The sequence below is a fragment of the Alligator mississippiensis genome, chromosome 3 (genome assembly GCF_030867095.1).
Source record: "Alligator mississippiensis isolate rAllMis1 chromosome 3, rAllMis1, whole genome shotgun sequence".
Lineage (NCBI taxonomy): Eukaryota > Metazoa > Chordata > Crocodylia > Alligatoridae > Alligator > Alligator mississippiensis.
The window spans coordinates 270,394,592-270,421,672 of NC_081826.1; the positions used below are offsets into that span (position 1 = coordinate 270,394,592).

General features: G+C 42.7%; 1 protein-coding gene across 2 annotated transcripts in view; it reads right to left on the reverse strand.

The window, feature by feature from the left end:
• The window catches only part of ITGA1 (integrin subunit alpha 1), a 131,447-nt gene that overhangs the window by 46,654 nt on the left and 57,712 nt on the right, over positions 1–27,081 (reverse strand). For both annotated transcript variants that reach the window (XM_019495899.2, XM_019495898.2), the window contains exons 7-11: positions 21,918–22,066; positions 19,309–19,459; positions 15,104–15,269; positions 2,665–2,738; positions 1,062–1,203 (exon numbers count right to left, since the gene is read on the reverse strand). In XM_019495899.2, coding sequence (XP_019351444.2) covers positions 1,062–1,203; positions 2,665–2,738; positions 15,104–15,269; positions 19,309–19,459; positions 21,918–22,066 — 682 coding nt within the window. The remainder of the gene's footprint in view (positions 1–1,061; positions 1,204–2,664; positions 2,739–15,103; positions 15,270–19,308; positions 19,460–21,917; positions 22,067–27,081) is intronic.

Below are 27,081 nucleotides of genomic sequence, written 5' to 3' on the forward strand. Positions count from 1 at the left end.
CCACGACCCCTTACTTACCAGCACTGGAGCCCTGGTGCTGAAGCACACTGCTTCAGCACCAGGACGAGGGGCCAACCACAGACTGTGCCCTGAAGCAACTGGAGGCTGGGTCCTCCACAGAGATGCTGTGGCTGCCAGAGTGTCTCTGTGGTTGACCCCTCACCCTGCTTTTTTTAACTTAGTTTTTTTTAGATCCCTGGATATCCAGGGGTCTAATTTTCTCCCCATGCTGAACATTTTTTCATTCCTTCACATGCCTCTTGCCCCCTCTTGAAGGGGTTTGAGATGAGGCAAGAGGCACACGTACACTCATTTGGACATGCCCATTGAGTGCCCAGGGGGCGGTGGGATGTGCCATGGGCCAGACAGTGCCTAGGCCAGGCAGGACTGAGGGACCTGCCTCAGGCCAGACAAAGTCCCTCCACAGGCTGGATCTTGTCCACCCTTGGTCTAGAAAATGACCTATGAGGAAATGTGGCAGAAACTGGGTTTGTGTAGATTTAAAAGAGGAAGACTGAGGGGAGATATATAACAACAAACAGTCTTTCAGTACGTAAAATGTGGTTATAAAGAGAATGATAATCATCTGTCTCCTCGTCCAATGGTGTATGGATAAGAAAAAATGAACTTACTATGCAGCAAAGATGAATTAGATTGAATTTGCAGAAAAAGATATTTGACTTTTTTTCAGCAAAACTCTAGAACAAGCCACCCTAGAAGTACTATGAAACAGGTGTTTATCTAATCTTTTCTTAGTAACCAACACAGAAGGAATTGGTTCTTCTGTGCTGGTTACTAAGAAAAGATTACACAAACACCTGGTGGGAATGGTCTATGTACACTTGAACATCCTTAAGTACAGGAGCTGGACTAAAGACTTTTTAACTTTACTCACCTATGATGTATATTTCAATTATTATTTCTAAAATGGTAAAATATTGGAGTGTAGAAATTTCCCTAGAATCTATATTCTCTAAAGTGGCTGAAAGTCAGGGCAAAATCATTTGAGAGAACACACAACATTTATAAGAAAAGGTTTTGAGCTGGACCATTTCTCTTACCTAAATAAGCTGCAAGAGGTTCATTTTTTTCAGACTTGTCACGAAAGGTATTATTTCTTGGCATAAAAACTGTATTGTCTTTTTGCATGACCACTGTCCCATTCCAGTCGTATGCTCCAACTGCGCCAAGCATGATCCAGTCCTTACTCAGAGAAAAGAGTGTTACTCTTTATCATTGCTCATATCATCAATATATTTAAATCTTTTATCATTGTCTTATATTTGATTCATGTTTCACATATACTTTCAATATTTAGTCACAATATTAGCATAGTCTTCACAATCATACCACACAATTTAAAAAAACAAAAAACAACAAACTTTGGACCAGTTAAGGGAAGCAGCACAGGGGAAACTGATTTCTATAGCTTCACTCCATTGGAGGATGAAGAACAGATAGGATAGCATCAAAGGAAAGGAGGGAAAGGCCAGTCAGGAGATACACCAATTTAAAGCTATTCTTGGTAGTCTCATTGGACAATGAATTTTGGACAGTTCTCCTTCAATGGAACCCCTAATGGCCTGATGTTCTCTTGTGCCAGCAGGAGTGAATCTCACCCTGCAGATGGATGGTCTAAGGACGTGAAGATCCTTAAGTGCAGGAGCTGGGCTACAGAGCTTCTAACCTTATATACCTGTGACACATATTTCAATTATTATTTCTAAAATGCTAAAATATTGAAGTGTAGAGATATTGGGAAATATTGGGAATGGGGTAAATGCAGCCCATCATCAATTTGTCCAGGTACCAACAATCTTAAATTTGTTTTTGAAACTATGGTTATGCTCATGATTGCTTGGCCTGTTGAATACTTCAAGTTAATGTACTGCTAAACATATCTGAAGCTTTCCTTTGGCTTCTGCTCTGGATAATGTCAGTTTGTAAAGGCTAACACTTTGGGTGCAGACAGATGTAACAAATATAGTGATATTAAAGGATATAAATATAAGCTCATTTGCTGGAACTTAAGCTTATATCTGCATGATTCTATAGTGATACAAGTGTAGCAAAACCACTCCAACCTTTTTTCATTCAAGGGTCAAAGTTAGGGTAATTCAGGTAATTTATATCACTATAGGCTCCTACAGATGTAACAGATTATAACAACTGACACACCTTCCCAAGCAACAGCTCTTACTCTCCTTGTAAAACAGCTTCACCGTACATTTGTTCATGCCATTTCTGAAGCATAAATAGTCTAGTATGGACCTCAATGTAAAAATGGAGAGAGAGTATTTCTGAAACAAAGTATCTATGTAAGATCGAATGAAATAAGGTTTGGTGTTTCAGTTTTCACCAGTGATACACTTTAGCTGTATTCAAAAGTATGTGGAAGATCTTTTTATTTGGGTCAGCCTGTCTTTGATAATTTTGGACTTGCTAAGTGTATTTACTTTCCCTTTTTGTTTTTGTTTTTTCTTTGCTATATTTTGTCTTTCTTAGAGTCTGGTTCATTGGCTCCCACGTTTAATTGCCAGTTAAATTTTGTGCATTGTCCAGATGACTGTATTTGGCATTTTACTTTTTTCAGAAGAAATAAATACATACAGATTCATAAATAAATAACTACTTTAAAAATATACTTCTTAACAATCAATTTACCTGAGAATAATGAGCACTGAAACCAGCTTGTGACATTTCCATTTCAAATGAGGATGCCTGCTGGTCTGTCGTAGCTACAATAAAATAAAATAAAATACAAATTTTAAATATGTAGGGATTTCCTATATAGACAAATATGACTAGTAATAGAATGAGATGGCATGAGATTATATCGTAAACTAGAGTTTTCTCTAAACTTGGTTTGCAATACATAATTACTAGTGTTCATGACTCAAGGAAAGTGTACTATCATTACAAAAGAGAAGCATTTTCTGTTCCAATCCTTGTTTCCAGTCTTATAACCTGTTGTAAAAATATTTTTTCACTGAAACTGACCAAGACGTCTCTCAGTGCCACGGTAAATATGTTTGGAACGTTTGATAAATGAGTTCAACCATTCTTCAGTTGAGCCAAGAACAGCAAAACCACCATTTGTGTGACCTTTCATTTGTACGCAAATAACTAAAAAATGGTAGACAGATGGTCATTTTTTTATGAGACATACTTGAGATTTGGAGTGCTTGAGCTTCCCACATCAAAACCTCACACCAGGAAAAACTCTTTTGTATTTTTTCCCCAAGCCTCTATTCAGTGAGCCTTGGGGAAGATTCAAGGTGCAATGGCTGCAGTGAAAGGGTAGACTCCTTCATACCTTTCCAACAAACCATTGCAATGTTCCACATTTTTTATTCAGTGGCTTTGAGTAAGGCAGGAATCTGGTAACCGGGTATTATACCCCATCTTTGCAGAAGGCAACTGCCCAGCCTCTTATTATATCTTCAAAGGGCTAACTGGCTTTCTGGTTCTTATCACTTTGAACATGAGGTAGCTGGTAAAGTCATCTTCCTCACTCTTAATACAGGAAATATCTTCAGGGGAAGAAAAACCTGTGTGTTCCCTCATTCATCAGTGACAGGACTCAGAAACCTCTCTGCTTCCCAATACTAGATGCAGCCAGTACCTTTATTTCATTCTGTGGCTTGATACAACCTGAAAAGCAACCTGACAGAAGAGCAGGGAAGGTTGTAATATCTGCCATGAGACTTGCTTGACAAAAATTCATAGTATGAGAACTAGACAATTGTCAAAGCATGTGGAACATCCATGCCTAACTTAGCATGGGCACATGTACTCTAGATGCTAAAGTCAGCAGAGGAATCTGAATCTGTCAACAGCAGGATATATATCATAGGGACTTTTCACTGCAGCAAGAAGGAGTAATTTTCTTGTAAATTGTCAGTCTCTGGGATCTTCCACTAAGGGGAGACATGATCACAAGCACCAAGTAAATATGTTACATGTACAAACACAAACCAGTAGATTTTAAGGGATCTAACAGCTTTGCCAAGCATGAAGAAAATGTTTTATTAGGTTCTATAGCAGGGGTGGGCAAAATACAGCCCGTGGGCCACATCCAGCCAGCGAGGCCATTCTATCCGGCCCACAGGGCCCCTAAAAAAATGTAGAAAATTAATATTTCTCTGCCCTTGGTTAAAAAATGACAGGAACCAAGGGCAGTAGGACCCAGGGGACCCGGTGGGCTCCCACAACAGCAGGGCCTGCCCAGCCTCCCCCCCCCCCCCCGAGCGGGAAGCCTGAGCTGGGGCTTCTGGCCTGGGAGCATGTGGCTGCCCTGGCGCGGGAAGCTCAGGTAAGGTGGGAGGGAAGCACAGGCAGGGAAGGAGTGCAGGGGGGGAAGTGGCCCCTCCCCATCCCATGCCCGGTGCCCCATGCTGCAGCTGCTCGCAGTCCACCTGGGGCTGCCTGTACCTGGTCTGGACAGCCCCAGGCGGACTGCGAGTGCCTGCAGCGCGGGGTGGGGGAAGGGCCACTTCCCCGCCCTGTACTCAGCTTTTGCCTGGGCTCCTTCTCTGCACAGAGAAAAGCAGCCCCTCGCCCGCCCCATGGCCGGTGCTCGGTACTGCAGGCACTCGCAGCCCACATGGGGCTGTCTGGAGCAGGCACAGGCAGCCCCAGGCAGGCTGCAAGCTTCTGCAGCATGGGGCCTCAGGCATGGGGTGGGCAAGGGGCTGCTTTCTCCCCTCCCCCCATGCTCAGCACCACCTTGTAACCAGACTGGCAGTGGGGCGGATTACAAGCTGGTGCTGAGTGCAGGGAAAAGTGGCCCCTCTCCCACCCCATGCCCAAGGCCCCCACGCTGTAGATGCTTGCAGCCTGCCTGAGGCTGCCTGTGCCTGCCCTGGACAGTCCTGCGTGGGCTGCGAGCACCTGCAGTGGAGACCACAGGTGAAGGGCTGCTTTTCCCCATGCTCAGCACCAGTTTCTTCCCTGCTGGTGACCATGGGGGTCAGGGCTGTGCGCTGCCCCCTGCCTGTACCACGGGGCTGGGTGGGGCACTGGATGTGAGTGGTGGGGAGCCAGTGGGAGCACAGGGCCCACACTGGTGGGGCCCAGAGCAGGGTGGCAGGAGCACGGGGTCCCAGCTAGTAAGGGCTTCATGGAGCCAGGCCAGCTCCCCCCTCTCCCTGCTGGTGCATCCCAGCCCGGCTCCACAGACCCCTGCCAGCCTGCGCTCCACTCTGGGCCCCACCCGTGCTGGCCCTGGGACATTGGTCCCAAGACATTGGGACATTGGTCCCAAGATGGTGACAAGGGGCCGGGGTACCTGTCAAGGTGTGGGGCACCTGTCAAGGGGCGGGGTACCCATGCAGCCTCAACAGCCTGCCAAAACTGGGTAAGTGGCCCCCCGCCCAAAATAATTGCCTGTCCCTGCTCTACAGCTACATATTTGCTAATACTTGAGAACTTCAGTGTACAATTTTAAACACTCAGCATTGGCCATTCCACCATGAGTAGGTCCTAATTGTTGGATATAATAGCTATTTTGAGTATCTTAAATTGTAAGCATTGCTTGTTACTAATTGCCATGCTAATGCTCTATGTCTGTTTTTTTAATTGCCAAAGATTCTACTAAGTAAGTGTCCTTAAACAAAAAACAAAACGATCCCCCCCCCCCACAAGCAAAAAAAAAAAAAAACCCTTTGTGCAAAATCTTCTTGCCAGCATAGAGGGTGGATAAAACATAAAACTGCTGACAAGAAGTACAGTCCAGGCCAGGATTGGAGTCATATGAAAAAGATTATGAGCAAAAATGTGTTTGCTCCCATAGTATTGAATGGCACAGTCTTCCTTGGATTGAGTTTTGTTGCTTTTTTAAAATTTTGTCTCCTGTCTTTCCTTTCTTTTTTTTTAAACAAATAACAATAATTAAAGGAAATAAAATGTAACATTACTACACTAGGACACAATAGGAAAGGATATGCCAAATGGGTGTAACATGGCTGAGTTAACTTTGGTGTCATAGCATATCTCTGATAAGAAACTCATCTTCTGAAACTCTTTAATGAGTTTAAATTCTGAGTCTCAATAGCAGAAGGAAAGAAATATAGAAGGGAAAGGTACAAGGGAAAGGGAAGCTAGTAAAAGAGAGGGTTGATTGGATCAGTTAAGAGAAATGGAATAATTAAGGCCCAGAGAGACAAGGGAGTAAGCAACTAATTCAGGTGATGCGATAAGAATCCTTAGCCTCCATTGAGAGCATGATTAACAATCCAGCCTGTGGATGATTTCTTATTTTATAATTTATGTTCAGGTCAGTTTTTAAAGGATTTTTTGTTTTTGTTTTTTGTTTGGGGAGGAAGGGGGTTTAAGGACACTTATTCCTAAATCAGTGATGGAAAGTTCAGGGAGGCTAAAGTGATCTGCCATAGGCTTTTGTATATTTCTGGAACTCATACAAGGAGAATATTTTCTTTCTTTCAGGTCATTTAGTTCAGTTCTATAGTTATGTTACTCAAATTTGGGAAACCATTTAGGGATTGAAAAAAGCAGGAAAGATCACTTTTCTATTCTAGCCCATGAATAAAATCTAAGTTTGGGAGGCTAAACTCTAAAATTTCGGTAACCAGAAACATACAGTTAAATTCGTAAACTACATATAAATACTTAATTTGTTTAATAAACAAATATTTAGCAAATACACAGCTCTTCCTTTTGGATCCAGCATATTTATTTTAACTAAGGCATTTTATTTAGCTAATAAACAATTAAATGTTTTTTTCTTAATTGCAATGTGAATCATGATCTTTAATGAGATGATGCGTTGATGATCAGTCCAGCATTCACTGCCACACATTGCTTTGGTTACAAAGATATCACACCTGTCCCTCATTTGGATGATGACATAGTCGATACGATGCCAGTGCTTGGAGTGAGGGTGCATCCATGATGTCTTCTTCTGGTTGGGGAGACGGAACACAGTGTTAGGTATCAGAAGCTCGTATTCAGCACAGTCTGAGCAGGAGAAGAGCATTGCTATTGCAGCTTCTGATCCCATGCTTCCTGATGATGCCATTCCATGCTTGGTAGTCAGAGCCAATCCTGGCATTGAAGTTGCCAAAGAGGATGAGGCAGTCAGACTTCTCCTCACATCTGTCAATCTAACTAAAGCCTTCGACATGGTGAACTGCAAAGGCCTATGAGAAATCATAAAGAAGTACGGATGCCCCCCAAAATTGATCAATATGGTTCGACAGTTCCACAATGGCATGATGGCACGCATCTTTGCGAATGGTGAACGCTCCGACCTCTTTCTAGTCATAAATGGCGTCAAGCTGGGCTGTGTGCTTGAATCCAACCTCTTCAGCATGGTATTCTCTGCTATGCTGTCAGTCATCTTCCAAGATGATGATGACCTTGGTATGAGGATCATGTACCATTTTGATCGAGACATATTCAACCTGCGCAGTGTCCAAGCAAGCTCTAAAGGCCAGACAGCCATGCTTCGCAACTTCCTCTTCACTAATGACTGTGCGTTATGTGCAGGCTCACAGGCTGACATGCAACGATCCATGAACATACTCTTGTCAGCCTGTGACAACTTTGGACTCACTATTAACATGAAGAAGACTGAAGTGATGTTTCAACCTGTATCTGGAACAATGCCCCAGGAACCACACATCTCAGTTATAGGCCAACAATTGTTGATGGTCAACAAGTTTGCCTATCTAGGCAGCATGTTCTCTCATGCTGTCCACATTGATTACAAAGTCAGTGCAAGATCAGCAAAAGCTAGCATGACCTTTGGCAGACTCTGTGAGTCAGTCTGGGACTGCAGAGGCATCAGAATTTTGACAAAACTGAAGGTTTACAAAGGATCCTCCTTTATGCCTGCATAACCTGCACCATTTACCAGCGTCATGCCAGGAAACTAAACCACTTCCACTTGTGCTACCTGTGAAAGATACTAAATATCAAATGGCAGGAAAAGATTATGGACACCGAGGTAAAACAGCTAAAATGGACCAGCCACCTCTCAAGAATGCTTGACACTCGCCTGCCAAAGGAAGTCTTCTATGGCAAACTGTCAAATGGAGTACGCTTTCTCAGTGCACTAAAGAAGCAGTACAAGGACACCCTAAATGTGTCCCTAAAGAGTTTCGGCACTGACCCAGCATCATGGGACCAAATTGCTTGCGACTGTCCATCCTGGAGGTCCCAAATCCACAGAATGAAGAAATGTGTGGCCAGGAAAACATTCTTTCTCCTTTTCTCCTTCCTTTTTTCTTTCCGACTTCTTTTCTCTCTTCTTTCCTCCCCTCCCCACACTGGATGCAGTTGTCTTCGCCCACAAAGGACTAAAGTATAATTGCAATGTCCATCTGTCGTTTATATAGAACAATCATAAGTAAGAATAAATTAATCCATTTAGGAAACAAAAGTTGCCATTCACTATTTTCAAAAAATAAACTGTAAAAAAATAAAACTGAAATAAATGTATGATGATCTAGGTAATTGGCCAAATGCATACAGAGTTCATAGTGTAATGTGTGGTGGGCAAGTGGGACACCAGCCACAGGCCCCAACTTTGTGGAGTGCTGGACAGAAGCTCCACCAGAAAGCCCACTCCCCAGAAGCAGAAGCAGAAGCAGCAGCTCCATGTCTTTGCTGTTTTCCCAGCAGCCAGGTGCATGTACATCATGCTACTCCTGTAGCAGCAACAGCTGGAGTGAGCAGAACACACCATGGCATCAGCTGGAGACTCTTTTGAGTCCCCAAAGCAGGAAGATTCCCGGGCCCTCACTTCTACTCCTTGGTTCTCCCTCCCCTCTGGTGCTCAGTGGCATACCCCCCTGCCATACTCATTATGCCTCTGTATGTGGTGTAATTTCTTAGAGCTATTTTCAGGTGCAGAGCCATGGGGCATAGACCCTGGATCACTTTGAAAGGGCTACAAGACCTATTCAGCAAGGGCTAAATCAAGACACATGTGATACTTCCCCTGAATTGGAATCAATTGTGAAATGACGAAGGAACCAAAATAAAAGCACAGACATGCACTACTATTCAAATATGCAAGGTACTGAATGTGCCCATGTACGTGTTTCAGCACAATTACTGTGATAATTGTCCTTTGATAAAATGCTCATAGACCTCCAACCAACAGTGTGCCCAGGGCCTCCAGAGTCTTTGAGCTAAGCCTATCCCCTGGGGTAGCAAAAAGAAGTACCACATTTGGTGTGAAGACTACATTAATCACAAGCCATTATGCCTTAATGCTTATCAACAAATAAGGATAAACTTTTCTTCATCCTACAACTAAAAAGACTCTAAAGCAACCCAGGAATAAAGTAAGTGATTTAAATTGAAGTCTCCTGCTTGCTGATTTTAATCACAATTTAAATCCTTTGAATTAAGCAACCCACCTTATACTCTACTTATCCTTTCTACCAAATAGTGAGTTATCCCCATGTTCTGTCACCTTCGGATCTCATAGTAATTTCTGCACCTAATGTATTTCAGAGCACATCTCAGAGGTATTAGGCTGCTGGTTACCCTATTGTCAATATATTGTGGTTCAAAGCTACGTTTCAACCCTACCTCTTCAGCTACACAAGGCATTAACCAAAACAATCTGAGAACTGGTTAAAAGTTTATTGTTACTGATTTTCCCGTGTTTAAATTAATAACCTATTTTTGCACAAATAGCATTTTTTGCTAGAAAGTTTATTCTTTCTTATTATAAGAGGGTTCTTTTTTTCAGCTAAATCTTTCCCTTTAGAGGGCCAAGAATTTACTTCCTTCAAATAAATGAAGTTTACAAGTAAGGAAATTAAGTCTTCCAAAGCCAAGAAAGAAAAATAAGATTTGAAAGAAACTGTAGTATTTGAAAACAATCCAGTTAAAAAATACTGTTACTTTACCAGTTGAAATGCTAACAAGGCTGCTAAACATATCTAAAAGTAAACTTTAATTTGTAACACCTTTATAAATATTTTCTCGTATTTATATTATTTCATAGTATCATACTGCTTAGGGTCAGAAGGGACCTAAACAAGTCATCCCATCCGACCCCCTGCCCCAGGCAGGAACAGGTGCCAGGGTCATATCACCCCAGCCAAATATCTGTCCAGCCTCCTCTTGAAGACCCCCAAGGTAGAAGAGAGTACCACCTCACTTGAGAGTCCATTCCAGCGCCTGGCAGCCCTAACTGTAAAGTAATATCTCTTGATGTCTAGCCTGAACCTTCTCTCTAACAATTTGTGGCCATTATTCCTAGTAACTCCGGGTGGTGCCCGGGGGAACAGAGCCTCCCCCAATTGCCGCTGGTCCCCCCTGGTGAGCTTGTAAGCATCCACCAGATCCCCTCTCAGCCTTCTCTTGTGGAGGCTAAATAGGTTCAGGCCCTTTAACCTCTCTTCATAGGGCTTGCCCTGCTGCCCCTTGACTATGTGAGTGACCCTCTTCCGGACCCTCTCCGGACTTCCCTCTTGAAGTGCGCTGCCCAGAACTGGACGCAGTACTCCAACTGCGGCCTGACCAATGCTGCATAGAGGGGAAGGATCACCTCCCTGGACCTGCTTGTGATGCTGCTGTAGATGCACGACAAGGTGTGGTTAGCCTTACTGACTGCTTCCTCGCATTGGTAGCTCATGTTCATCCTGGAGTCAACACTGACTCCAAGATCCCTTTCTGCCACCGTGTTGACAAGAAGGGTGTTCCCCAGCCTATAGGTGTGTTGCTGGTTACTTCTCCCTAGATGTAGTACCTTGCACTTGTCTGCATTGAATTCCATCCTATTCTCATCCGCCCACCTCTGTAACCTGTCTAGATCTAGCTGGATTCTGTCCCTCCCCTCCAGTGCCCACCTCGCCCCACAACTTGGTGTTGTCAGCAAATTTGGACAGCGTGCAATCCACACCCACATCCAGATTGCTGATAAAGATGTTGAACAGTACAGGCCCCAGGACCGAGCCCTGGGGGACTCCACTGCCCACATTACTCCAGGTCAAAAATGACCCATCCACCACCACTCTCTGGGTGCAACCATATAGCCAATTAGCCACCCATCTGACTGTGTAGGCATCAATGCCACAGTCACCTAGTTTTTTAAAGAGAATGTGGTGGGAAACCATGTCAAAGGCCTTCTTAAAGTCCAGGAAGATAACATCCACCCCAACACCCTCATCCAGGGGCTTTGTGACCTGATCATAAAAAGAAACAAGGTTAGTCAGGCAGGACCTGCCCTCAATGAACCCATGTTGGTTGCCCCTGAGCATTACCTCCCCTGCTGGACCCTTGCAGATGTGCTCCTTGATAATTTTCTCAAAGGTCTTCCCAAGGATCAAGGTAAGACTGACTGGCCTATAATTGCTGGGGTCCTCCTTTCTCTCCTTCTTGTAAATGGGAACCACATTGGCCCTTTTCCAATCCTCTGGTACCTGGCCAGTGCCCCACAAGTGCTCATACAGTTGTGCCAGGGGCCCCACTATGACCCCTGCCAATTCCCTCAGCGCCCTCAGGTGAAGAGCATCTAGACCTACTGATTTAAACATATCCATCCCCTCCAAAAGTTCCCTAACTAGGTTGCCTCTGACCCTAGGCCAGTGCCTCCCCTGGATCCATCCGCAATTCTAGTGGGGGAAATGTCCTGGTCCCTGTTCAGGAATATGGAGGCACAGAATTCGTTAAAGAGGTCCATTTTTTCATTTGCTGCAATTACCAGATTGCAAAACCTATCCTATAGGGGGCCCATGTTACCCGGTGGCTTCTTCTTAATTCCTATGTATTTGAAAAAGGACTTTTTATTATCCTTAATTCTGGTTGCTAGCCCTAGCTCCATCTCTGCCTTGGCCTTCCTAACAGCCTCCCTGCAGCATAATCCAAAGCAAAAAAGGTGTAATTCTCCTTGGTGACAGCCCCTTGCTTCCACTGTTTGTACATCTCCTTTTTTGCCCTCAGGCATCCCTGGATGCTTTTGCTGAGCCATGGGGGCTTCTTAGCACTCCTGCCCTCCTTGGTGCGCAATGGCACTGACTCCCTTTGAGCTTGGAGGATCGTCTCCTTGAGGAGCAACCACCCATCTTGGACTCCCATCTCACTGAAGCTCCGCGACCCCTAATACCTCTCCTACTAATTTTCTTAGCTTACAAAAGTTGGCCCTCCTGAAGTTGAGGACCTCTGCCTTGCTTTTTGCTTTCACCACCCTGTGCTGGATAGTAAATTCCAGCAGGCAACGATCACTGTTGCCCAGGTGGTTGAGTACCCGCATACCCCGCACCAGGTTGTCGCCTATGGCAAGGACCAAGTCCAGCAAGGCATTTCCCTTGGTGGGACTATGCACCTCCTGGGTTAGAAGGAGGTCCTGTATCCCGGCTAGGAACCTATGTGAGTGGTCGGACCTGGCTGACTGCTCCTCCCAGCAGATGTCTGGGTAGTTTAGGTCACCCATGACAACCACATCCTTTGACTTTATAGCCTCTGTGAATTGACCTGAGAATTTCAGGTCCAGCTCATCCCCCTGGGGAGGCAGTCCGTAGTAGATGCCCACTATCAAGTCCCTTTCCCCATGCTTCCCTTGCATTCTTACCCAGAGTGCCTCATTTTGCCCCTCCTCTGACCCCATCCTTATCATTGAGGATGTGTATTGCTCTCTGACGTAGAGTGCTACACCCTCCCTGCCTTTTCCCTGCTCTGTCTCGTCTGTACAGCCTATAGCCTTCGATGTCCACTGCCCAGTCATGGGTGGAATCCCACCAGGTTTCCGTGATCCCCACTAGGTCTGGGTTTTTGCTAGCTAGCAGGAGGATGAGTTCCTCCTGCTTATTCCCCATGATTCGAGCATTTGTTTCTCAACAGTCAAATCAACAATGTCTTTTAATCAAATCATAAACAATCCTATTTGAAGTATTTAGAGAAATCAGATGTTGAAATGTACATAGTATATGCAGATGTTTTGCTGCATGGTAGCTTAATCGTTTCAGAATGAGCATAATTTAAAATGAACAAACAAGTTTCTGTTCTGTTGCTACTAGCAGATTTGAAACATGCAGATTGTTGCTTAATTTGATTGGAGGATGTGGACAGACATTATTACTTTAGGATCTTCCCCACTAATAGCCTGCATTTCATGTTTATTTCCAAAGGAAAAAAATATAGTCTGTCTCAGCTCTGTTTTATGGAGCAAAGTACAGTTTTGTAATCAATAACTAGCCAACATCTGAGATATACTTACATATTATGATGTGATAAGAAAAAACATAAAATAGTCAGATTTGTTGATTATTTATTGCCTTGTTGATCACACCAGCAGTATTTTACCTTTTACGTGAAAATGAAAACACTCAGTGGTTGAAATCCTCCTCTCATAGAAGACTGTGGCAGATTTTTGGCACTCCTATTCCACCACTCTCCAAAAATGACTGTATCCCTTTAAATGCCAATGAAGCCAGGGAAACTAAGGGATTCATTATTAATATGCTATTTTATTAATGTACGCATTACCATATATTACCTTATCTACACTTACACTTCAAACTGAAGCTAAAATTTCAAAGACAAAAGATACTCTTAGGCTAAGTACAGACATTCAAAAACCCCCAAAGTGGAACCGATTCATGCTTCCCAGGTTTCTCTAAGCTGCATAGATTGAACCAGGAGGGAACAGAGTGCATGTTCACTCTTGGGGAGGGGGGTGGCACGTAGATACCTGGACGCTCTTGTATGCCTCCCAGTGGGGCCTATTTCCCTAGATCTGTCCCCCCACCACCAGTGCCCCTGTCAGTGGCAGAGGGAAACCTCCTTAGCTGTGCTTGCTCGGGGGGGAGGGGCAGGGCTGGGTCACGGGGTGAGGGGGGGCCTCTGCTCCCCCACCCCTTGTCACTACCTGGCTCAGCTGACAGCCTGCAAGGCTCTTAAGTCCTGCTCCTTCCTGCCCTGCCACCCCCCACTGCCCAGCTCAACAGACACCGGCAGGCAGGACCTGGGGCTGAGACCCACACCAGGACTGTCAGCCTAGCTACTCAGTGCTGGGAACAGGGGGGCTGGGGTAGCAGAAGCCCTGCAAGCCCTGCCCCCGCCTCCCCAGAACCAAGCAAGCACAGCTCGGGGGGAGGGGAAGGGCAGCTTGGCTGGCAGTCCTGGTGTTGCTCTCAGTCCTGGCTCCTGGTTCCCTGTGTCAGCTGAGCCAGGCGCAGGGGGCAGGGAGGAGCAGAGTCCTTGCGCTGTGGACCTGGCCCTAGTCCCCCCAGACCTGAGCAAAGCCAGCTGGGGGAAGCCTGTACTCCCTCACTCCACCCTGCCAGGCTCAGCTGACATAGTCAGGTAGGAGCAGGGCTGAGGAGTGCGAACTGTCAGCAGAGCCTAGTAGCATCGGGGGGGGGCATAGAGGCCCCCACCCTGTGGCTGAGCCCCACTGCCCTAGCCCTGAACAAGCACAGCTGTGGGGCCTGCATGGCGGGGGGCCTCCACTGCCTCCTCCCCCCTCCACTACTACTGGCAGCAAAGGCAGGACACAGGGCTAGGAACCAGAGGGTACGTTGCCTCAACAATGTGACAGCACAGCCCAGGGGGTGGCACCAGCCGGGCTCTGTGAAGCAGAAAGTGTGGGCATGCAAAGGATCATGGGATACAGGAGGACATCAAGATAACTTGACTTGGGAGGGGAACTGGGACAGAAGTTCGATAGATGGGTTTAACCTAAATCAGTTAAGTCTGATACGACATCCGTCAAGGTATATCTTAAACTGGTTTTGGCCATTTTGAAATGGTTTTGTGCACTGAACTTCTGTTCTGTTACAGGTTTAAATTGGTTTCCAGTTACTTAAACCAGTTTATGTGTAATTTCTGTTCCTTGCCTTAGTTTAGTTCCACTAAAGATAGTTATTGAAGTGACCTTTTCTTTTATTTTCCAGTCTACTGTTTCCATGTACTCTGACTTTGAAGAACAAGATTTTACGTCATCATATACCTTTATTAATGTGTTTTGTAAGTCAACTGTATGACCAGAATGTTCAAAAAATCTTTTATAACATTGTATTATACTGGGTACAATATATCACAAAATAAGTGAAGAGTAGATTTCCTATTCTTTACTTACTTATACTTCTGTTGTGCATTAAACTATGAAGAAATTTCATACCTTCCAGGGCAAATATCCTCTCTCCAAGTGCTTCAACAATAGTAACAAGGGCTAATTCATCGGAGACATTGAAGAAATGCTTTTCAGTAGGCTCACTTGCAATTGATTTTATTTCCTCCAAAAGTTTTTCAGGACTTAAATTTTCTCTTTTGTAGCTTCCAAGAATCTAAGGCATTAAAAAAAATGATCAAGGACACATTTTATACCCCATACATCTTCGGTAGTTGGTCAGTGAACATTGGGAAATAGTGCCTTAGCTTAATTCATTAAACACTATCTTCATTGTGTCAGAAAACTGCTTCTGATAGATAATGATAGATTATGACTATGAACTGTTACATGAATTTAAAAATGTTAAGTTGACATAAATGCTAGTCCTTTCTTTAAAAAAGAGACTCACAAGCATAATACAAGAAAAACAAATACTCTACAATAGTGAGAATCTGTTCCCATTTGAGGTCATTTTGGGGGCATCTACATGTGCACTTTACTACAGAGTTGACTGATTAGGTCCATAGTAAAGCATCATCATGTACATGTGTAGTGCTAATAGGCAGCAGTAGACTAATTAACTCCACTGTGGGGTTGCACTGCCCAATACAAGTACTATTTTAAGGCAGAGTTATTTAGTGCACCAAAACTGATGTGTAGATGGTGACCAGGGCTGGCTGGGGCATGAGAGTGCTACAGTGTGGGGGCTGCCTGCCACTTAGCCCTGCACCATAGTGCCCTTGTGCCTCAGCCAGCCCCTCCTCACCAGCATATTGAACCAAGCCAGAGCAGCTCTGGCCTGACAGACTGACCCCCACCCTCCCAGGTCACTTGCCAGCTGGGGCTGTGCCCCTCCTGCTCATCATATTGCAATCCTGGGAGCACATGTAAACGCTGCTCCTGGGATGAATAAACTCTGATGCAAACTACACTGGAGTTTATTCAGGCACACTAATTTCATGTGCCCCCTATAGGAATGCAGGGTTGGAAGGGACTGCTAGGGTTATCAAGTCCAACCATAACATTGTAAATCCTTTCATACTTTTATCAAGTTCTATCTTGAAAACAGTTAGATTGTTTGCTCTCATGACTGCTCTTAAGAGGCTAATTCCAGAATTCCTCCAGTAGATAAAAACCCTTTTCAAATTTCTAGCTTAAATTTATTCAAAGGCATTCTTCAATGAAAACAGATTTGCCCCCGTGGCTCAGGTTTTCTTTTTCTTAAATAGCAGCCACATATAGTAAAGCAAAGCCATGGCATAGTGTCTGTTGCTTTCAACCTTCCACCCCGCATAAAGAGTTCCAAGCATTCACAAATTACATCCCAAGTTAAGTTATGTAATAATCCTACATGTGATGACTACTTTCAGTATATTCAGTGAAAGTGAATGTATCAGTCCTGATCACATCGTGGGATGGGCCATTGATTATATGTTTTTGGGACAAAAATGCTCTTTTTTTATGTGTTATATGCCAGGGCCACTTATTCAACCTGGGGGCTGCCTGGGGCCACACACAACACAGGCCACAGTCCTGAAGGCTTCATGAGATGTGGACAATAGACCAAAAGGCTGCTTGCCCCCATCCCTGAGCTTTCCCCCACTGTTCAGGCAGCTTAGCACGGCCCACATCTAGATCTCCATGCTGCACGTGTCCCACGCAGCTATGCACCCACCTGCATGGCAGTCAGGCTGACTTCTCTCTTTTACACGTGCAGCATGAGCAGCCCACACCCCTTCTGCACGGAGCTCACACCCTCTGGCCCCCTCCAGCTGTGTTGCCCTGCCCCCAGTAGCAGGGACAGGAAGTAGAAACTGGAGGAAGGTGAGGGAGCCTGAAAAATGTAGCTGCCATGACAGGAGTGGGGCAGCAGTGGCAGCTATACTGGGAGCTCACAGGCTGCATGCTAACCATTTGGGGGGGCCACATGTAGCACTAGTGGGACAGCCCTGCTATATGCCATGCAAATATATAGCACTATAAATTAAAGAAGCATAGAGAATTAGGGATGGAAGGGACTAGAGAGTTCATTTAGTTCAACCGCTGCCCAAGGTAGAGTCATCCCTATCCAAACCAAACTATTCAAATCCATTGTCTAACCTATTAGCAAAACTACACAGTCAACTCTGACACAACCACAAGACATAACACCCCAACCTGGCACAGGTAAAGCAGGGGGGCCACAGCAACCAAAATCCTATTACTGCAAAGGTTGTTAAAAAACACACAAGAGATCCCAGAAGAGGGTCACACCCCTTGCTATGTAGCCAGCAAGCAAAATGCCCCACAGTCTGTACCATCTGACACAGGATAAAATTCCTTCTTGATCCCAAATGTGGTGATCAGTTTGACCCTGAATGGAAGGGCAAGACCATCTAGCTAGGAACCTCTAGGTTCAAGTCTATGTGGTGGGCTCGCTGCTTTTGCCTGGCAAGCCCAGCTTGGAGAAGGATACTTTGGATTCGTGGAACATTTCTATCAATCACATAACAGCTGGGAAGGGCTAGCCCTGCCTCTGCTTGGAGGGGTGGGGGGGTGAGGAGCCCCTGGACCTGATTGAAGACTGCACTTTGCAGGTCTGGCAGACTTCAGGGGTGGGACTCTGATGTACATAAAAGCAAAGGACAGCGAGGGACATTGGAGAGGAAGAGCCTCCTTCTTTGCCCCAGTGGTGTGCAGTCTGGTGCACGGGGCTCAGGCTCTGGGAGCTGTGTCAAGGCAGCCCAAGCCTGCATCCTCAGCAGAGGGCTGGATGGAGCGGTGGGCAGACCGGCACATGGAGAACCTGCCCTAGGAGTAGCTTGAGGCTGCTCAGGTTAACCCCAGTGTAAGCTGGAAAGCCAGAGCCCCGCAGTGTGGCTTGGCCAAAAGGTTAGCCCTGGTGTAAGCCAGATAACCGGAGACCAGCAGTGTGGCCTGGCCACAGAACTAAAAGAGCCTCAGAACCTAGAGCAGGGCCTGGGAAAGGGGAGACCTAGGCATAAGGCTAGGTAAATCCAGCCAGCAGCGGCTAGGTCCCCCCCCACGAGAGTTGGAAGAACCCTCGATGCCCAAAGTGGGGCACAGGGCCAGAAGGGGAGGTCTCGGAGTGACGCAGACAATGCTGGTGGGGCCTCTGATACAGCAAAGGGCTCTGAGGCCTGGTTGATGCCACCTCAAAGAAAACTGTAAGTTGCTGGTGGAGTTGGGTCCCTCGGGGAAGGCATTCTAGGAATAAGGCAACCCCCCACCCCCACAGGGGGCAAATTCTTGATTGAAAGAGACTTCCAAAATTTCACGTGTTAATAGATGCAACTTAAAAATAGAAAAAAACCTGACAGCAGAAAACCAAAGATGATATCCATTTTGAAACCTCATGATTTCAAGTCTAGATGCATCAGTGTTTAATATTTAAACAGTTTGTGTGAGTTGTTTGGTGTAGTTACAATATGCCCTAAAAGCACTATTTATAATTAGAGGTGGAGGAGAAATTAAAAGCATATACTACCTCAATCAGTTTTGGATTGGATACAAAACTTGGAAGCAAGCCAACTGAGGGTGCTCTTTTGGGAACAGTAAAGAGAGGACATAATAATGAACAAAGGGAAAAAACAAGATTAAAAAATATCTAGTTAAATGAAATTAAACTAATTCTAACAGCAAATAGTTCACAGAAAATACATTATTTAACATTCTTTTTTCATACTACATGAAATATTCCCACATAAGGAATAAAGTTTCAGAGTTTTATTTTCATTCTCCCATTGAATTACTCGGTTTGCCTCCTACTAAAGAGGCAACTTCAGGATCTTAACAGCACAGATCAATAGAGAATAACATGATTAAGACCTACCTTTTAAAAGAAAAACGTAGTAGCTGACAGGATCTTTTCTGCAAGTTGTTGGGATGTTTTAGACTAATCCACTACATTCACTCTTCCTCTTGACAAATGCATTTTACGCTATTCCCTTCCCCTTAAGCCTACCACCCATACATACCAACCCCCACACACACATACACATCATTATCAGGAGGCTAGATTGATTGTTTTTTTCTGATGTTATAAAATCAGAAAGAAATCTTTTATGTTCTTTTAAGCTTTTCTCATTTCCTTTCCTCTCTGAGCGATTATACCTCCATAAAGATGCTATGAAATAAACTTTTTAGCAGGCATTACAATTTAGAAGATGAAACATGCTTTTAAGATTTCAATTTCCCTGTAAAATTTCACTTACAGCAATAGCAAACCGCTGAATGTTTTCATTTTCACAATCCTTAATCACATCTGCTAATCTGTAGTTGTCATGTGATTCCCCATCAGTCACAATAACCATTACTTTTTGTACTCCTCTTCGTGCACCATGAGCCTCTGTGAAAGACTCATTCCTGAAAGAAATATGAAAAGGAGAAGAAAAAAGTAAAATGTGTTATTTACAATGGATCAGAGATTAGAATTCTGTTATCACCCAAGAAGCAGCAGCAAGACATGAATAAATGCTAAGTAGGTTCAAATATTAATAACAAGAATTAGCATTGCTATAAAAGTTAAGAGGTCAAAGGCTTTTCAATGATTCATTTGTCATTCCTTAATTGATATCTCTTGGAATAACAAATAGAACTGGGCAGGAACTTTGCTCAATCCAAGAAATGGATTTTAAAAACTGGCCTGTTCATCATCAGGATGAAACCAAGATCTTTAGAATTTCTTCGCCCCTCCCCCTTCCTTTAAGTAAACAATAATAATCATAAAAAAGGCACAGAAAAAGAGGTTTTCCTAATTCCTTGAACTGCAAATGGCTTGGTACTAAGGGCAGTTACTTGGCCTGGGGGATGTTCACCATAAAGGTGTTGCTCTACTTGCTTCAAACTGGGGACTTGCATTTGCATCTCCCATATCTAGAAATGTGCTCTTAACATCAGGCAAGTGGCTACTCTAGGCTGTATGAGTGGAGGATGGTGGTATAGAGAGCAAAAGCTGTATGTCATTCTCCGATTTTGACCAAACATCAATTATAAGAAACCCCTCTGGTTTCTTATATTGAAATTGGTCTATTCCCATGGGAAAAACAAACAAACAAGACCCCCCCAAAAGTTGGCCTTTTGTTTGCACCAAAGATGCATTACAATAGAAAGGTCAGTCAACATAAGAGAATTGGAACAAGTCAAGATTCATGGTAATATGACTAGCATAAAATGACTGGGCGAAGATAGACATTGGCCATGCACTATGTTTCTACTGGAAGAATCTCTGCTTTTTCACTAGAAATTAGGACCATACAAGCATTCATTCAATTTTTCCTGAGGAAACATTCCCTCTCCAGGAGAGAGATCCAAAAGGGAGTGGAGCAGCTTCCACTCCCCTCCTTTTCTCCAGAATGGGGAAGACTCTTTTGCAGACTAGCATTAGTCCTGGACTGTTCCAGCACAGGGGTGGCAAAGCCATCGCTGCTCCCCACCTTGGCTCCAGAGCCCGGACTGCCCTGTTTGGGGAATTGCTCCTCCGCTACATTCTCCTCCCACACTGGTCTGTAAGGAAAGGGGAGCAGTCACTGCTGCTCTCTACCTCTTTGCCAAAGCAATGATTAACTGGTCTGGCTGTGAGTTTTGTCCCTCTGCTTCACTCCCCTCCCAGACTGAAGACCAGAGCAAAGCAGAGGAAGCTTCTCTCCACCTATTCCCCAGCCCAGAGGTCCCTGGCCTGGAGAAGGTATAAGGAGTCTTTCCCTGCCACCCCCCTTGCAGACTGGAAGAAGTAGAGCAGCTGCTACTGCTATGTTCATGAACTGTCCCTTCAGTGAGGCTAGGTTTCTCTTTTCCTATTGTTTTCAAAAGCTTTGATCCTGACTCCTACAATATGATGGTGGATGAGGTCTGGAGAAGATAAAGAAAAGAACAAGATCTTGTAACAAATTGCATTGTCAAAAGGGATTTTGTTATATAGTAAGATCATTAAATACATTCGAACAAATAAAGCAGATGAGGCTGAGCTAGAAGCTGACCTCAGGAAGAGTATAGAAGATACTGGTAGATTGACCTGTGGGGAGACACAAGGGGGAGCTAGACATAGACAAAAATCCCTTAGCACCAGTATTCAGCTCAGACCTTTTTACCCAAATTTCCTCTTTATTCTTCACAAAATGAGAGAGGAGAAAGACAAAAGTAAGTAAAGGCAACATTTAAACACAGGACTATAGGAATAATTAAACATGAAAATTGCAAATATATAGAAAATACAGTTCTACATGTTGTAGAGATAGTTATTTATAGTATATGGCTATATTAAGCATAAAGAAAGAGAAACCTAAAAAGGATTGCCACACTCAAAAATAAGAGCGCACACATGCCATTATAGGTGAGATCTATATATCAAAAAAAATCTCTTCCTCCTATCTTTCTTTCAAGATGTGTGGATTCAAATCCTTGATTCAATATAGCACTACAGCCTTCTGAGGAAGAAAAATTAACACTGCAAACCCTATAATTTACGTTTGTTTCAAATAAGACTTTAAAAGGCGAATTAAGTCTTGACTACTAAGCATGGATATTAAACATTTCTTCACATCTTGCTTTAGATTAGGAGTTTGTCCAATGTGTCCATTCTTCACCAGTTAACTGATTTTCCACCATACCAGTGATGGATGCCATTCCAATTATATGTGAATTTTTCTAGAGGCTGAACAAAGATTTTTTATCCTCCTTTTCCTATAAAGCTTTGTTGGTTCAGATAAATAGGATCCAGATATAACCCCCGCCCCCCCCAATTTTCACTTTATAAAATCAAATCTACACAAACAGTTATTTATTTTCATTTTCTTCCTTAGTTGACAATATCATATGCACATACCTTGCTGTATCTATTCCAAGTGCTGTCATAGTTCGGGTACCACCCCTCTGAACTATTTTCTTGGCTGCTTTCTGTACATCTTCTGTTGTTGAGTATGTATTGAGGTAAAATTCATGGACTACAGTTTGTCCATATTGAACAATGCCAACCTGAAACACCCAACATCTGTTAAAAAACAGCCTTCAATAAAGAACATTTCTGAAACTGTTAGTTTCTCTCAGTGGATGAAATTCACTCCAGTGTGGAAGACCAGATCAAGGGCTGTGCAAAGCCTACTCACGTGGGGTGAATTTCACCTAATAGCAGTACCTAATTAGTATGGAAATAGGGCCGCTCAGAAAATAACAAGTTGGTTTTGTGAAACATAATGAGGTTTTAAAATTTATCCATGAAATATTTTGAGTGAAATATTTAAAAAATTGTTTTCATCCACATCAGAACAAAATAAGATCAAGTTTCAAGTCCCTGCTCTTTCTGATTTTGTGTGCTCTGGAACAAGAAAATTCTATTCTGAATTAGGCCAGACTAGGTTAGTGCTCCAACCAGTAAGATACTGAAAGTTGTTCTCTCTTATTCTTATACCAACTTTTTTTGAACAGCTCTGTATGTGACAATGCACAACTGTCTATGGCAGGGGCAGTTAACGTCTTTCGGCTGCAGGTCAGAACAACCTATACCAGGTTAGGGGCAGGTGGGCTTGAGGCTCTTGCTGCTGTTGCCACTTGTCCCTGTGGTGGCATGGAGAAAGTGCCCACAGTTGAAGCCCCCCTACAGCAAAAGGGCACCAAAGCCCCAATCCACAGGCTGAATCTAGCCCATGGGCCTTAAGTTGCTAACTCCTGGCTTATGGTATAAAAGGACACATTGCACTAATATTTTTGTCTTTTAGATTTATATGCCACCCTTCCCATAAAGGCTCAAGGTAACTTACAATAAGAAAACAGAATAATTTATAAAAAACAAGAACAATAAGAGAACAAAACAACTTAAAAGGGAACTAAAATATCAACATAAAATAGACACAAAGGATTTTGCTTTCAAAAGATTTTTTTCTGTTTTATCTAATAAGCTATTTATCCTAAGCCTGCATCAGAAGTACCCCTGCACTGGTAAGTTCAGGGTAAGGGTGAAAGGAACATCACAATGCCCTTTAGCATGATGGGAACCACAGCATAATGCTGAAAAGAGTTGTTCTTCCAGCAGGAGTCAAACCAATGCAATAGTTTCTATACGGCTGACAAGTGCCTGAGGGGAGAACTTGAATAAAATAGTGCCCCCTTGGAGTAAAGCAATGACAGAAAACTAAAAAAGACCTCAGTTGGTCAAATCATTGTGCAAAGACTGAAATAGTGAATTAGAAGCAGCACACAGATGCCTGAGGGTACCTACTGCAAAAAAAAAAAAAAAAAAGGAAAATAAAAAATAAGCAATATTCCTAAATATTAATTAATTTATCTCATTCATCTTAGTCTGTTTTAATGTTATGGCAGGTTGTTGACTGCTTTTACTGGGAAAAATCCACACAATGTTCCATTAGCATATTTCAATTTTATGTTACACGTTACAATTTATAGGTGTTATTTAGGGTAATGCACTATTATGTGGCATATTTATATCTCACTCATCTATTATTAAAAGCACTCTAACATTTAGGTATTGAGGATCAATAAGACTGCTATAATGTTTATATAGTCATATTATTTTATAGGTAGTTCAGTGTGTGTTTTAGGTTTGCTTTATAGATGTTAGAAAGAGGTAGTTTCATAATCTTTCTCCCTGTTTGTGCAAAGGTTTTGTTTACTGGCATTCACTGATATAAAAACTGAATATCAGAAAGTAACCTGAAATAATAGTGCAAGAAAGGGATAAATATCCTATACTGTGATAAAAAATAAACACCGTTACTGTAATAATTAATTACACTTGATCCATTATCATTGAAAGACATATAATAATAAAAGCATAGTCCTAGCATCCCATTTAACTTCTGAATTACAAATTTGTTTGCTTTTTCAAAGGAAGTATAAATGTGAGTTCATCATTAGGAAAACTTTCATCCCTTGTAAGATATCTTTAATTGCTTCTCAAAAATGGGATCGTCTTTCAGGGAATGTCCAGGGGCTTTGTGAAGAGCAGGATGTTAATTCAATAATGAGCCTCTCTTGTTTAGTTTACACAAAAGATTAACGCACTTGAAGAGTGAAATTCTTAAAAAGTTGCCACCAGTGTGCCTATGATGTAGTATGTGCTTTGGTCGTGGGACATGTACCCAATCAAAGGGATCAGGTGATTTATCTTAGATTAGAATCTTAAATCCATAGTGAAGCTCTGCCTCCACCATGATTGTGCGATAGCCAACAATAAATTAATTCTCTTCAACCATGATCTGACTCCTGCATATAAGCTAATTCTGGTGATGGACTGTAAATATTTAAAAAGGGGGATCTAAAAAAAAATTCCCATTAATCTGTGATAGACCACAAAGATGGTATCTTTGCCCCTGTATGTTCCCATATGCATTGCTCCATGCACTTGAAGGAGACACAGCATGTAGGGATAATGATGTAGCATGTTAAAGAAATATAATATGTAAGAAGTTATGGTGGCTGCATCTACATGAGATGCTGACTGCGCAGTAGCTCGTTACTACTGTGCAATAGTATTGCATGGTACAAAGTGTGATGCGACACTGCTATGCAGTAGTAATGAGTTACTGCACAGTAGTAACAAGCTACTACATAGTCAGCATCAACAACACGCCAGTTGGGGATACTACTGCACAGTAACATTGGTTACTGCACAGTCATTTAGTACTTGTGTAAGTACTAAACTGCACAGTCAGCATCTTATGTAGGTGTGACCGTCTCATGTTTGAGTATATTCTTATATGCAAGTGTGGATCAAACCTCCAGGAAGCTGTAGTTTAAGCAGTCAGAGAGACAGCACCTGAAACCATTAGCTGTGAATTTCCCTGTGTTCAAACAAATACCTAGGCAGATTAGTTTTGTAAGACTGGTACAAAAGACCAACTCCTACAACACATTTGGTTCTGGGAAACTGCCACGGGCATGTGAGAACCCTGAAGGAGTGTACTTAGAGCATGCTGTACTCCTGCAAACCTATGTATATGGCATACCACCTAGTGAACTATTACTGATGACTATGACCAATACTAAGGCGCCCCTAATTCTCAGGATCAGGGAAACTGAACAGTGGTTAGCAGTTGCTTATAAACCCCTCACTTCCGGTGTGTCCCCTGTATGCCAGGGCATATCATTTTGCAGAGAAGAGGAATGAGGAATCAAGGAATTTGTTTTTGCCATTTAAAAATAAACAAACAAAAACACATGTCCCTAATCATGGTTTCCCCTAAATATCATCTCTTGGCAACTATATACTAAGAACATATGATGAAAACATTTACTCTTTGCTTCTGAGAACTACATTGGGTGTATTGGTGGTACAGCACAAAACAGCAGGGTATGCAGCTTGTAGAGCAGGGTGTGGATGGTGAATATGACAGCTATGTGGGAGTTTTGCAGAATCCTTCCCAGAGCAGTTTCTGAACACACCCATCACCTAGCACATTATATTGCAAGCCTTCACTTACTCTGCCAGCAATAATTTAGTGCTTTTTAGAGAAGGGATAAGGAAAATATTATACTTTTCAATATAATGACAGAATCAAACATATAATTTTAAATAAGATATTTTTGCTATAGGAATCTTACATGATCTTCTGTGTACCAGGAGTCTTGACAGATCAGATTTAATTGAATTCTGGGAGGTGAGTGCTTATTAGTTGGAGTGACAACTCTTTGCTGTCGCAGAATGTTTAACATTTTCCCCAGATCTACTGACCATATCCTACTGAACATATTTTTAATTCTTGATTTTTGGTTCTCTTCCTTTACATTCCATGCATTTTATACCATGTAAGGGAACAATTCTTTAATTTTCCTTGTCTTTTCAGAAACAACATGCAAGGAGAAGAATCATGTTATTTTAAGACACAACATTTTTGAGGGGAATATGTACTGTTATTCTTTCTATTACCAAAAACAGTCCTTTGTTTAAAATAAATATGTTGGCTGTCTCAATAAATGATAAACCAAAACAATTGTATTATTTACAACAATAAAAGTAAAATCAGTTCATTGAAAGCAATGAAATATTTGGACATTTCCCATTGGGATGTGGAGGAGGGAGAGAAAGCAGCATAAAATTACCAGTTATAGTTAATCTAATTAAAGTGAGAGAAAAACAGAAAAAGCTTGGAAGCATTAACAGATGGTCCATTTTAACATACATAGAACCAGTTACAACAAAGTCTGATTTATTCCATGACATCATGTTTGGTCTAGCTCTGGTATGAACTCAAACAAAAATGACTTCTAAGCCCTCGTGAAAGCCTTTCTTCCTACTGAAGCTTCTTAGTGCCTCAATATTTTTCTTCATTTAATGAACTTTCATTCTTTTGGAGATAAAAGTGATCATTAAGATATCGCATGGTGTGTTTTATTAGACCATTGACTACAGTCCTTTGGGGACATCATGAAGCACAGGCCAACTCCTACAGCTATTTGAGTATGAATTAATGCACTAATAAAACATGTTCAAGCTTTTTTTAATGCTATTGTATTATGGCTCTATTGTTTAAATTAAACATTCAAAAATATTTTTCCCTATTTTGTATAGCTTTTCACCACAGGAAGTACTGAAGGATAAAAAGGACTTGTATGGAAGAGGCAATGATGCTTTTACTACTTTATTTAAGATGCTAAAAGTGTTCTATTAAAATCCATATTATAGTCTTTTTGCTTTGCAGCAACTTTTGAACCTCTTCCACATTTTAACTATTTTTTTTCCTTCCAATTTTCCCTTTTCATGACCTTTCTTATCCCTCTCATCCATATTCCATTTCTTTTTCCACTATTTCCCTTCATGTTTCCTTCAGAAGAAGCAAGCAAAATGAGGAGCTCTGCTGACTGGCAATAAGGAGCTAAAATTCACTTTATGAGTAGAGAGGTGGATAGCTCTGCTAGTCGCAAGTCAGGCAGAAGGCAAGGCACTGTGGCACCTTAGAGAGTAATTGTTTCAGAAAGGCATGAGCTTTCCCAGGCAAGAGACTATTTTGTCAGATTCTACTAGTATTAGCATCTGA